We start from the raw sequence: 12,600 nt of genomic DNA, 5'->3' as shown, positions 1-12,600 counted from the left end.
TCTGTGGGGGAAAAAAAACAAAACCTGACAGAAATCTGTCCTTTTCCTGATAACGACATCCAGAGAAGGAGGCTAGTGTGCAATGCTTTAGCACATGACGTTTGAGTGTCAATTACAATGACAAACCCCAGCCATAAAAACCCCATAATCTTTAAATACTGTGTACAGCAGAAAAGAGTGTGACACCGGAAAGGGTCAAATTCGACCAAACCCACTCAAATAAAACGTCCCTCAGGACCCCTACCCTCTTCTGACGGTTCTCTGCAGCTTGCAGTTGGGCTGACATCCGCTCCTGCATCTTCCGGCAGTGGGCCATGACGGCCTCCAGCACGGAGATGGGGTTGGATCCCAGGGGCCGCCGCTCCTTGTCAGGCCCAGGCACCCCGCACTCGAAGTCCCTCTGCAGCGCCAAGAAGGGGTCTGTCAAGCTGTAGTGGCCGTAGCGCTCCTGCAGGAACACTTCCTTCCTCCTTGCCTAGAGAGAGAGAGAGAGAGAGAGAGAGGTCAGTAAACATAAATCTAAACTAACAGGAAAAATGTGTCTTCACTGTCATTCTGACTCTTTCAGCCCATCTAAGTCATGTGACTAGATCAGACTACAACGTCGGCATCTTCACAGAGTTCATCTGATTCGGTGCTGAAACCAATACCATCATCATAGCGCCGTAACACCTGGAACGTTCTCGAGGGTATTTTGGAGAGCGCACTGGGTGTGTGGCCATCGCTTGTGTACAAAGTTGTTTATGTGTGAAATTACAACCGAGGGAGAAAAGCAAAAACGGATAGTGAGGATGATGACACTTGAAGGCATAGGGTGGCTGTTGTACTCTTCTTCAACATCTCATCTGATTCCCCCTCTCCCCTGGACCCAGCCTCCATCCCAGTCCCAAGTTCTAGTCCCAGCATCAGGCGCAGTCATAGCGACAGCAACAACCTCACCCCGTGTCCCCAAGCCTAATTCTCTACCAGTTTGTTGGGGGCAACATTTGAGGCCTCTGCCCTCCCCCCCCGACCCCCCATCCCCCCGCTCAAAGCCAGCCTGGCTGACTCCAAAACCGCTCAGCATGGACATGGCAGCTATCAGGTTACACAGGGAGATAGTATGGGAAATGGAGTCATCAGCTGTAACCCTGTACCCTGCTCTGACCGCGTTAGACCGGTCACAGGTGGCAACAGTTCACAACGCCGAACCAGCTCCGAGAGTCGCTTACTGGCGTTCCCACAACGGCAAAGACTTCCTCAAGTAACATCCCCAGCCCTGACATTGCCACAACGAAAGACTCTTTCCATCCCACGCCGCTTTCATCCAACACCTAAATTCTGCACTCGAGTCAGTCGGTGTAGTCCGTATCCCATAATGACCACGCTGAAAAATTCCCCCCAGGTGACCCAGAGACCAGAGGAAATGAGTGGAGTCACTTCTCCGACACTGAACTTGTTAACATAACAGCTGGTGGTAACCGAGCTCGGCAGCTCAGAATAAACCCAGCGAATGCAACAGAGACACCTTCTCTTCCACATTGCACACATGCAGAAAAAGAAAAGAGAGGAGAGGTCATTTGGAGTAGAGGTCAGCGCCATAACCCAAGCCCGACGGGCTCGGCGGGCACTGACGGACTGCAGCCGGACCGTCTGCTACCGGCGCTGTTGACAGTTTGCGTGTGGCAGAGCTGACACGTGGCCTTTTTATCCAACGCCGCCTGGTCCAGCGGCTGCAGGTGACCGAACGGGCAACGCGTTTTTCTCTATTCCGCCCCAAGTCCGTTGTCCTGAAAGTGGACATACACTTATGAATGTCAATCACCATATTATTCGCTACAAAGATATTCGAAATAATCAGTGTCCTGGGGCGTCCGGGTGGCGTGGCGGTCTATTCTGTTACCTAGCAACACAGGGGATCGCCAATTCGAATCCCCGTGTTACCTTCGGCTTGGTCGGGCGTCCCTACAGACACAACTGGCCGTGTCTGCGGGTGGGAAGCCGGATGTGGGTATGTGTCCTGGTCGCTGCACTAGCGCCTCCTCCGACATATTTAGCATGACTTCACACAAACACTTCTTGCAACACTTACCAATCTAACTTAAGGGCAAAAGCACAACAAATGACCCAAAACCTTGCTGCTCTCTCCTGTCTGGTGGACATTACAACCGCAAGCTATACATGACGTGACTGCGACACGACACGACACAACACACACACACACACGATGGAGATGGGGACATTTGGCTTTATTTTCCATTAAATTAATCTGGCTCAACAACAGGTGTCATTTTTGGCAAACTTGATATTGGGCAGTGTACCTGTGGTGGATATTGGGCAGGGTACCTGGGGTGGATATTGGGCAGTGTACCTGTGGTGGATATTGGGCAGTGTACCTGTGGTGGATATTGGGCAGTGTACCTGTGGTGGATATTGGGCCGTGTACCTGTGGTGGATATTGGGCAGTGTACCTGTGGTGGATATTGGGCAGTGTACCTGTGGTGGATATTGGGCAGGGTACCTGGGGTGGATATTGGGCAGGGTACCTCTGGTGGATATTGGGCAGGGTACCTCTGGTGGATATTGGGCAGTGTACCTGTGGTGGATATTGGGCAGGGTACCTGTGGTGGATATTGGGCAGGGTACCTGTGGTGGATATTGGGCAGTGTACCTGTGGTGGATATTGGGCAGGGTACCTCTGGTGGATATTGGGCAGGGTACCTCTGGTGGATATTGGGCAGTGTACCTGTGGTGGATATTGGGCAGGGTACCTGGGGTGGATATTGGGCAGGGTACCTGGGGTGGATATTGGGCAGGGTACCTCTGGTGGATATTGGGCAGGGTACCTCTGGTGGATATTGGGCCGTGTACCTGTGGTGGATATTGGGCAGTGTACCTGTGGTGGATATTGGGCAGTGTACCTGTGGTGGATATTGGGCAGTGTACCTGTGGTGGATATTGGGCAGTGTACCTGTGGTGGTAAAGCCTGGTTTCTCTTTCAGCTGGAGTGGAGAGCCTGAGGTTAGCTCTACTGGCCCCATAGACACACCTGCCCTCAATTGAGTTGACAAGCAGTTATGTGAGTAAACGCTGTATTTATGCTCCCTCACTTGGCAGTGAGACTGGGACCTGACACACACACACACACACACACACACAGACACACAACCACCAAAAGGAACTTTGCTGCAGAGCTGGGTACAATAGAGAGGACGAACAGAAGGGATAAGCTTGAAAGACTCGTAATTTGTAAAAGTATAAAAACACGTGTGTGAATAAGTCGGTTCGTCCGTCCGCCCTTACCCAGTTGGCAAAAACATCGCCACAGTACAGTTGTTAATTTTTATGGCCAATACACATGTAAACACTGCCAGCTGCTGCCACATCTGCTTTTTAGGTTGTATGAGCACTCGACACTGGGGAAGGTTTGGGTTCCCAAATTACCACCAGCTGCCACGCTTTGTTCTGGTGGGCCCTGAACTTCACTGGTACAAGTCGGGCAAAGCCCTAAATTTCAGTCCCATGCAGACAGACGTCTAATAAGGACTCACACCTGCGACCAACAGAGGTTAAACCCAAGTGTGGAATTTTATGACCGACTGTCTGTGAAACCGGAATGCTCAGTTGTGAGCATCCTCCCTCCCCACGGACCGGGGAGGGAGAGAGAACTCATTTCAAAGTTGACGGCCATTGCAGTCGTGATGTAGAGGCAAGAGGCAGACAGAGGGAACGAGGGAGAAGGAGAAAAAAAGACATAAAGGATAACAATGACAGACAAGCACCAATGGCAGTCACCTGTGCTTGCAAGAAGCTTTGCCAAAGAAGGAGATCTAGCCTAGTTCAGTCTCTCTCTCCCGCACACAGACACACACACACACACACACACACATACATACATACACACACTCTCTCTCTCTCTCTCTCTCTCACTCGGGGAGGAGAGAGAATGCTTCAAGCGTACATGTATAAACACATGCTTCGGTTCCTGACACAAAAACACACCACACAAACATGCACAAAAACACACCACACTAACGCGCACAAAAGCACACCACACAAACATGCACAAAAACATATCACACAAACACACACAAAAACACACCACAAACACACACAAAAACACACCACAAACACGCACAAAAACACACCACAAACACGCACAAAAACACACCACAAACATGCACAAAAACACTTCACAAAAACACACCACAAACACGCACAAAAACACACCACAAAAACATACCACACAAACATGCACAAGAACACATGCATTCTCCGCGAGAATACTTGAAGTACAGAAATATAGAGTAAAGCTTAGCATTTTTTGCCTGTGTGCACACATGCGCACGCGCACACACACACACACAAACACACACACACACACACGACATTTAATTTACCAGGAAACTTGACGGTTAATCATGAAAGCCAGCTCAGGGTATCAGATTGTCAGAACCAGGGGAAATAAACGATGACTTGGGAGCTGAGGAGGCAGTCAGGCCTGAAAGCATGTTGACCATCTCTGGGGATCTTCCAGAAAGCTCTGGAGTAAATAAACCGCAGCAACGTGACAACATTCTTAAACTGCCCTTTACCTCCCAGGATCTCACTCCAAATATTTACACAGGGCGGCTCGCACCAGCAGAGACCAGTACGTCCTCCATCATCCTCCATCATCCTCCGTCATCCACTGGGCCTGCAGCTCACTGCCAACAGTCGCTGTCCTATTAGGACCGCTAGCATTACCAAACGCTTTGCTTTGGGAGTTCAAATGGACAATATTTTTTTTTTCTCTCCCTTTTTCTCCCCAATTTTACTTGGCCAATTACTCCACTCTTCTGAGCCGTCCCGGTCGCTGCTCCACCCCCTCTGCTGATCCGGGGAGGGCTGCAGACTACTACATGCCTCCTCCCATACATGTGGAGTCGCCAGCCGCTTCTTTTCACCTGACAGAGAGGAGTTTCACCAGGGGGATGTAGCACATGGGAGGATCACGCTATTCCCCCCAGTTCCCCCTCCCCCCTGAACAGGCGCCCCGATCGACCAGAGGAGGCAGTACTGCAGTGACCAGGACACATACCCACATCCAGCTTGCCCCCCCCCCCCCCCCCCAGACACGGCCAATTGTGTGTGTAGGGACACCGGACCAAGCTGGAGGTAACATGGAGATGTGATCAAGCGAGCCCTGTGTTGGTAGGCAACGGAATAGACCGCCACGCCACCCGGACTAACTGGACAACATTTTTGAACGCCATAGTATTTGTGTAAAACACCGCATTCATTCAGGTCATTGTCTCTGGTTTAGGAAAACTGTAGACTGCGGCAGTAAGAGCGATCCTTTCACATTACAATGAGTAATTTGTTTCACTTAGAAATATCGAAAATATCGCTTAACGCATACCAATATACATACACACAGTAACCAAGGCAAAAAAATCAGAGGAAGACGTTCTCCAAAGAAACCTCACCATTCAGCTAATAAACAGGATTTACCCTCTGAAACTATAATCCTGCTTCGGGTACTGTCCTTCTGTGTCTGCAACTTGTGCACATGTACCGAATGTACTGCACCAATGAGCCATACCTGTGTTCACTGTTTTGCAATTATGGCCAATTTTATTTTATTTTAAATCCCATTAGAGTTGTGTAAAACTAGGTCTATTTCCCACTGGAGCTCTGATTCCCAGCGAAGAGATGAGAAGAAATGGATCGACCATCAATACCTCACACCAGTCAGGCTTGGGGGTCATATGTCATCCTATTATGCCTTGGTGATGTGTGGGTTGGGGCTAGTGAAGATAAATCCTGTGAGATCTCATCAGCTGTCAAAGTTCCCTGGAGGCTTCCAATTGATCCCACTGATCCGCCATACATTAGGGAACAGCTAGAGACTACTCTCCAGCTCGCTGGGCTGTGCCATCTACACCATGGAGTGACGCACCATTACGGGGAAATTTAAGCTTATTATGAGCACTCTTTGGTTGTAATTTTAAGTGTTATTTAAGCAACCGCCTGCTCAATACCAATTCTAGACCCATCAATCTAAACCTCTGGAGCTTGCAGCCTCTGTTGCATGGAAAAAAAAAGACAAAGAACGTTGAAATTTGTTAACAAATCATACTTTTTGCTTTTTCATTTACTTACTTTGTATTGACCACTGGAATTTATTGTTCTAATTTCAACAACAGACTACAAATTGAGAGAATGATTTTAAAAGGTGTAATTTAATTCTCTATCCACGGCCGTAACCATCCAGTGTAGCCCTAAGAACTCTTCACAATGAAGAAATACACAGCGGTTTTAAAGCAGGGAAGAAAAATGAGTGCCACTGCTGAAGACCTACAGATTTAGGCAAAATGTGATTCAATTAGTCGGTTAATGAGGGCGCCCGGGTAGCGTGGCGGTCTATTCCGTTGCCTACTAACACAGAGATCGCCAGTTTGAATCCCACCGTTACCTCTGGCTTGGTCGGGCTTCCCTGGAGACACAACTGGCCATGTCTGCGGGTGGGAGAACAGATGTGGGTATGTGTCCTGGTCGCTGCACTAGCGCCTCCTCTGGTTGGTCGGGGCGCATGTTCGGGGGGGCTGGGGGGATAGCGTGATCTTCCCACACGCTACATCACCCTGGTGAAACTCCTCACTGTCAGGTGAAAAGAAGCGGCTGGCGACTCCACATGTATCGGAGGAGACGTGGTAGTCTGCAGCCCTCCCTGGCTCGACTGAGGGGGTGGAGCAGTGACCAGGACGGCTTGGAAGAGTGGGGTGATTGGCCAAGTACAATGGGGAGAAAAAGGGGGAAAAGCCAAAAAAATCTTCACAATGAAGAAATACACAGTGGTTTTAAAGCAGGGAAGAAGAATGAGTGCCACTGCTGAAGACCTACAGATTTAGCAAAATGCAATTCAACTAGTTGGTCGTTACTGAATCCAAAGTCCAATACAGCCAAGAGGATGGAAAACTGATTCAAATGTTGGAAAGATCCGCAAGGGAGCAAGTGATTCAAATAAAGCATCTGATCCTTTGATAACGATGGCAAAAAATAAACTCGGCCCCCGATGGTCGCAGAGCAGCTGACAGAAAACAAATCAATGTGAAAGCTCCCTCAGTATTCCCCGTATACCTCAACCTTAAATTAACAAAAAGGGAGATGGAGGGATGGAGGAGAAAAGGAAGCTTCCTCTTTATATGGTACTTAAGTGGCTCCCTTAGGACCTCCCACAGGACGCATATATGGGGGTGCAATATGATATGCACACTTCCTGGACTCGGTCTAATAACGTTAAAACATCACCCATAGGTAGCTTGTTTCTCACTGCAACCTGCCATGAGTCACACCTCACTATCTGTCCTCTGCATCTTCATTATATAAAATGCTTGACGGTGGAGCAAATGATTGCAGAATCAGAGCAACTTTCTTTCCCCAAGTGCAATACGCTTACGGGGAATTTGTTTGCACCACTCTGCGATGGTGCATAGTCACATGAAATACCTGGAAGGGGACAATGCAACACATACAACAGACAGGGGAGTGTACATGCAAAGAGCAGACTGTACACATCATTACATACATACATACACTCACTGGCCACTTTATTAGGTACACCTTGCTAGTACCGGGTTGGACCCCCTTTTGCCTTCAGAACTGCCTTAATCCTTCGTGGCATAGATTCAACAAGGTACTGGAAACATTCCTCAGAGAGTTTGGTCCATATTGACATGATAGCATCACGCAGTTGCTGCAGATTTGTCGGCTGCACATCCATGATGCGAATCTCCCGGTCCACCACATCCCAAAGGTGCTCTATTGGATTGAGATCTGGTGACTGTGGAGGCCATTTGAGTACAGTGAACTCATTGTCATGTTCAAGAAACCAGTCTGAGATGATTTGAGCTTTATGACATGGCACGTTATCCTGCTGGAAGTAGCCATCAGAAGATGGGAACACTGTGGTCATAAAGGGATGGACATGGTCAGCAACAATACTCAGGTAGGCTGTGGCGTTGACACGATGCTCAATTGGTACTAAGGGGCCCAAAGTGTGCCAAGAAAATATCCCCCACACCATTACACCACCAGCCTGAACCGTTGATACAAGGCAGGATGGATCCATGCTTTCATGTTGTTGACGCCAAATTCTGACCCTACCATCCGAATGTCGCAGCAGAAATCGAGACTCATCAGACCAGGCAACGTTTTTCCAATCTTCTATTGTCCAATTTTGGTGAGCCTGTGCGAATTGTAGCCTCAGCTTCCTGTTCTTAGCTGACAGGAGTGGCACCCGGTGTGGTCTTCTGCTGCTGTAGCCCATCTGCCTCAAGGTTCGACGTGTTGTGCGTTCAGAGATGCTCTTCTGCATACCTCGGTTGTAATGAGTGGTTATTTGAGTTACTGTTGCCTTTCTGTCAGCTCGAACCAGTCTGGCCATTCTCCTCTGACCTCTGGCATCAACAAGGCATTTTCGCCCACAGAACTGCCGCTCACTGGATATTTTCTCTTTTTCGGACCATTCTCTGTAAACCCTAGAGATGGTTGTGCGTGAAAATCCCAGTAGATCAGCAGTTTCTGAAATACTCAGACCAGCCCGTCTGGCACCAACAACCATGCCACGCTCAAAGTCACTTAAATCACCTTTCTTCCCCATTCTGATGCTTGGTTTGAACTGCAGCAGATCGTCTTGACCATGTCTACATGCCTAAATGCATTGAGTTGCTGCCATGTGATTGGCTGATTAGAAATTTGCGTTAACGAGCAGTTGGACAGGTGTGCCTAATAAAGTGGCCGGTGAGTGTACATTCACCATTCAGGCACTACCTGCATTCAGGCATCATGACAAGCTTGAATACTTTTTGACTGCCATGTCAGTTTTCAAAGACCAGGAATTTAACTTGAAGTACGCTCACTTGGGACTCTAGTTATTAAAAGATAATTACATATACACATTTACAATTCTGTATATTTAAAATGAAATTTTTTTTCATTCCGGGCAGCCGGATGTGGTTATGTGTCCTGGTCGCTGCATTGGCGCCTCCTTTGGTCGGTCGGGGCGCCTGTTCGGGGGAACTGGGGGGAATAGCGTGATCCTCCCACGTGCAACATTCCCCTGATGAAACTCCTCACTGTCAGGTGAGGTGGCGACTCCACATGTATCGGAGGAGTTATGTAGTAGTCTACAGCACCTCCCCGGATCGGCAGAGGGGGTGGAGCAGAGACCGGGACGGCTCGGAGGAGCTGGGTAATTGGCCAAGTACAATTGGGGAGAAAAAGGAGGGGAAAAATTCAAAAAGAAAAAAAAATTGTGTAAACAATTTGTACAAATATTAGACATCAATAAAGTCCATGTACATGAGAGCAGTATGACAACAATACAGTTGCAAGAGAAATAGGAGACTGTGGGTTTCTAAAATACATTATTCACACTACTCAGTTTAAATAATATTGCAGCAAAAGCAATGGTATCAACCAGAACATGTGCTGGTGTGAGGTTTAAAAAAAAGATGAAATGCAGACTTCATGTTGCAGTCCAGCGACATAAGAACAATAGACCTACAGATCATAGGAGGATCATAGGATTCGCCAGGTCATAGGATTCCATGATCATAGGATTCGCCAGGGGGACTAGGAATGAAATGCATGGAGAGTAGCCTAATGTGAGCATGGTGGAGCTTACACATACCTTCTTGTCCTAAACTGATGTGCTAGATAGACTTGAGCATATATAATAACTGGTACGAGTTTTCTGGCATAGTGCTTTTCATCAACCCTTCTTGCCGGACATTGTGCCACTTGTTACGACTGCATGGTGGGGTCAATATATTGACTAGCGCCGTTCAGACTTCTCACTTCAACCACAAAAGGTCAGGGTCAATATAACATGGCTGTCAACAATAGCTCATCTACATTCAGCTTAACCTCTAGTCGCCAGCGAAACCATGTTGCTTTTTTATATATATATATATTTTGTTTTTTTGTTTGGTATTTTGGGCATTCTTAGGTGGATGTTCTTACCCAGGGTGACAACGGGGGGGGATAGTGTCATGCTGAAAGGCACTTAGACTCTTAAATACATGAACCCACAAACAATAAATGCATTATTTGCTACTGATTAAAATCCGATTCTTTGCTTTTTTGTTTTTTAACAGTACTGCCCTCTACACACTGTATTTTAGGTGAATTTACAGTAGTTGAGAAGTGTAAGGCAATTCAGTGCCTTGCTCATAGACCTTTGGGCAGAATTTGGGGCATATGGTGGACATATTTATTATTGTAGTGAGTCACACCCATGAAAATGCTATGACAAAATACTTCCTCTCTTTAACTACTGAGCCGCCAGAACATCTCCCGCCCCCCATTACTACAGACCTCACTGAGAACTGAGATAGGATAAGTAAATTGGATTCTTTTGCATCAACGACCCCCTTGGTTCCAGAATTGGGCTGATAGAAACACGGCTAAAACGTTTCTCTCAATATTACAATCTACCAACCCGTGCATGTATTTAAGTTACATTTTCTATTCCTTTGCAGAGGACAACCACACATCAAGATAAAGGACCCTAAAAGACTGGTGGGAGTGGGACAGCTGGATTGAATAGTGCATTGATTTAAGTGGTAAAGACAAGGAATGTCAACAACCATCTATGGCTTCAGTTCTGGGCATGAGGATGTGAAAGCAAGGGAGACAAAGGGAAGAGTGGCATTGGGCGTCGCTTGGATTTTATTGACTTTGCTTATCGAATATGTTTGCTGTCAACAATTTTTAGAGGGAAACCATAATATCTGACAAACAAAAACTACTATCTCAATATAGTATTTGGGGTTTAGGACCTGGGTCATTTCCCCGCAGTTAAATTTCTACGCCTAAATACTATCATATTTTTGAATTCCTATCATAATTTTCCGATCATAAAATGCATCAACTATTGTTCATTTTGACATAAAACCAGCATATAAACGAATACCTCATGAACAGCAAATATCAATCAACCGTGAGTTTTTCCTATCTAAATGAGATTCTCTAAAAAATGAGAATCTCGATGAATTCTTCTAAATGAGATTTGACGGTTTAGAAGGAATGTAACTCCTTAACATATATTCTCAGTGGCATTCAATAACTGTGGGTGATCCATCTGCCCCCTCAATGCAATGGTGAATAGAGTTCCACATCAGGAGGTCTATGGGGATGAACTGGAGGAGAAATGCTATTGCTCTGCGAGCTGTAGAAGAAGATCTTGAAGAAATATGAAGTATAAATATAATTTCCTATTTAGTCATACACTAAATGGCCAAAAGTATGTGGACACCCCTTCTAATTAGTGGGTCTGACTATATTAGCCATATCCATTACTAACAAGGGCATAAAATCCAGCAGACAGCCATGCAATCTCCACAGACAAACATTGGCAGTAGAATAGTCATACTCAAGAGCTCAGTGGCTTTCAACATGGCACCGTCATAGGATGCCACCTTTCCTGGTCAAGTATCTGCCCTGCTAGATCTGCCCCGGTCAACTGTAAGTCTGTTATTGTGAAGCGGAAACATCTCAGAACAACAACAGCTCAGCCGCGAAGCAGTAGGCCAAACAAGACCACAGAACGGAACCGCCGAGTGCGTAGCGCATAAAAATCGTTCGTCCTTGGTCGCAACACTTGCTAATGAGTTCCTAACTGCCTCTGGAAGCATCGTCAGTACAACAACTCTCCATCAGGAGATTCATGAAATGGGTTTCCATGGTCGAACAGCTGCACACAAGCCAAAGATCACCATGCGCAATGCCAATTGTTAGCTGGAGTAGTATAAAGCACACCATCATTGGACTCTGGAGCAGTGAAAATGCGTTCTCTGGAGCGAGGACTCACACTACACTATCTATCTGGCAGTCTGACAGAGCAATCTGGGTTTGGTGGATGCCCGGAGAACACTACCTGCCCGAATGCATAGTGCCAACTGTAAAGTTTGGTGGAGGAGGAACAATGGTCTGGAGCTGTTTTTTGTGGTTTGGGCTAGGCCCCTTAGTTCCAGTGAAGGAAAATCTTAATGCTACAGCATACAGTGACATTCTAGAGAATCGTGTTCTTCCAACTTTGTGACAACAGCTTGGGGAAGGCCCTTTCCTGTCTCAGCATGATAATACCCTGTGAAAAAGCAAGGTCCATAAAGACATGGTTTGCCAAGTTTGGAGTTGAAGAACTTTACTGGCCTGCAAAGAGTTCTGAGCGTAACCCCATTCAACACCTCTGGGATGAATTGGAATGCTGACTGTGAGCCAGGCCTTCTCCTTAACATCAGTGCCCAACCTCACTAATGTTCTTGTGGCTGAAGGGGAGCAAATCCCTGCAGCCATGTTCCAAAATCTAGTGGAAAGCCTTCCCAGAAAGAGTGGAGGTTGTTATAGCAGCAAAGGGGGGACCAACTCCATGTTAATTGCCCATGGCTTTAGAACAAGATGTTCTGAGCAAATATGGGTGTGATGTTTGGGTGTCCACATCATGGTGGCCATGAAATGTATAAATAAAGTTGGATGCCTGGTTTTTGTGTGTTGTGCCTAAGTAACAGTACTAATGCTAGCTGGATACTGGGCGTTACGAAGACTGGGAAGGACATTGAAAAGGGTGCATTTTAT

General features: G+C 47.0%; 1 protein-coding gene across 1 annotated transcript in view; it reads right to left on the bottom strand.

Moving 5' to 3' along the window:
• The window catches only part of cttnbp2 (cortactin binding protein 2), a 129,312-nt gene that overhangs the window by 66,892 nt on the left and 49,820 nt on the right, over positions 1–12,600 (bottom strand). Inside the window, exon 3 of the mRNA XM_056281552.1 lies at positions 245–475. Within this exon, the coding sequence (XP_056137527.1) occupies positions 245–475 (231 nt within the window). The remainder of the gene's footprint in view (positions 1–244; positions 476–12,600) is intronic.

The sequence above is a fragment of the Lampris incognitus genome, chromosome 6, assembly GCF_029633865.1.
Source record: "Lampris incognitus isolate fLamInc1 chromosome 6, fLamInc1.hap2, whole genome shotgun sequence".
Classification (NCBI taxonomy): Eukaryota; Metazoa; Chordata; class Actinopteri; order Lampriformes; family Lampridae; genus Lampris; species Lampris incognitus.
This window is presented reverse-complemented; position numbering and strand designations above follow the sequence as displayed.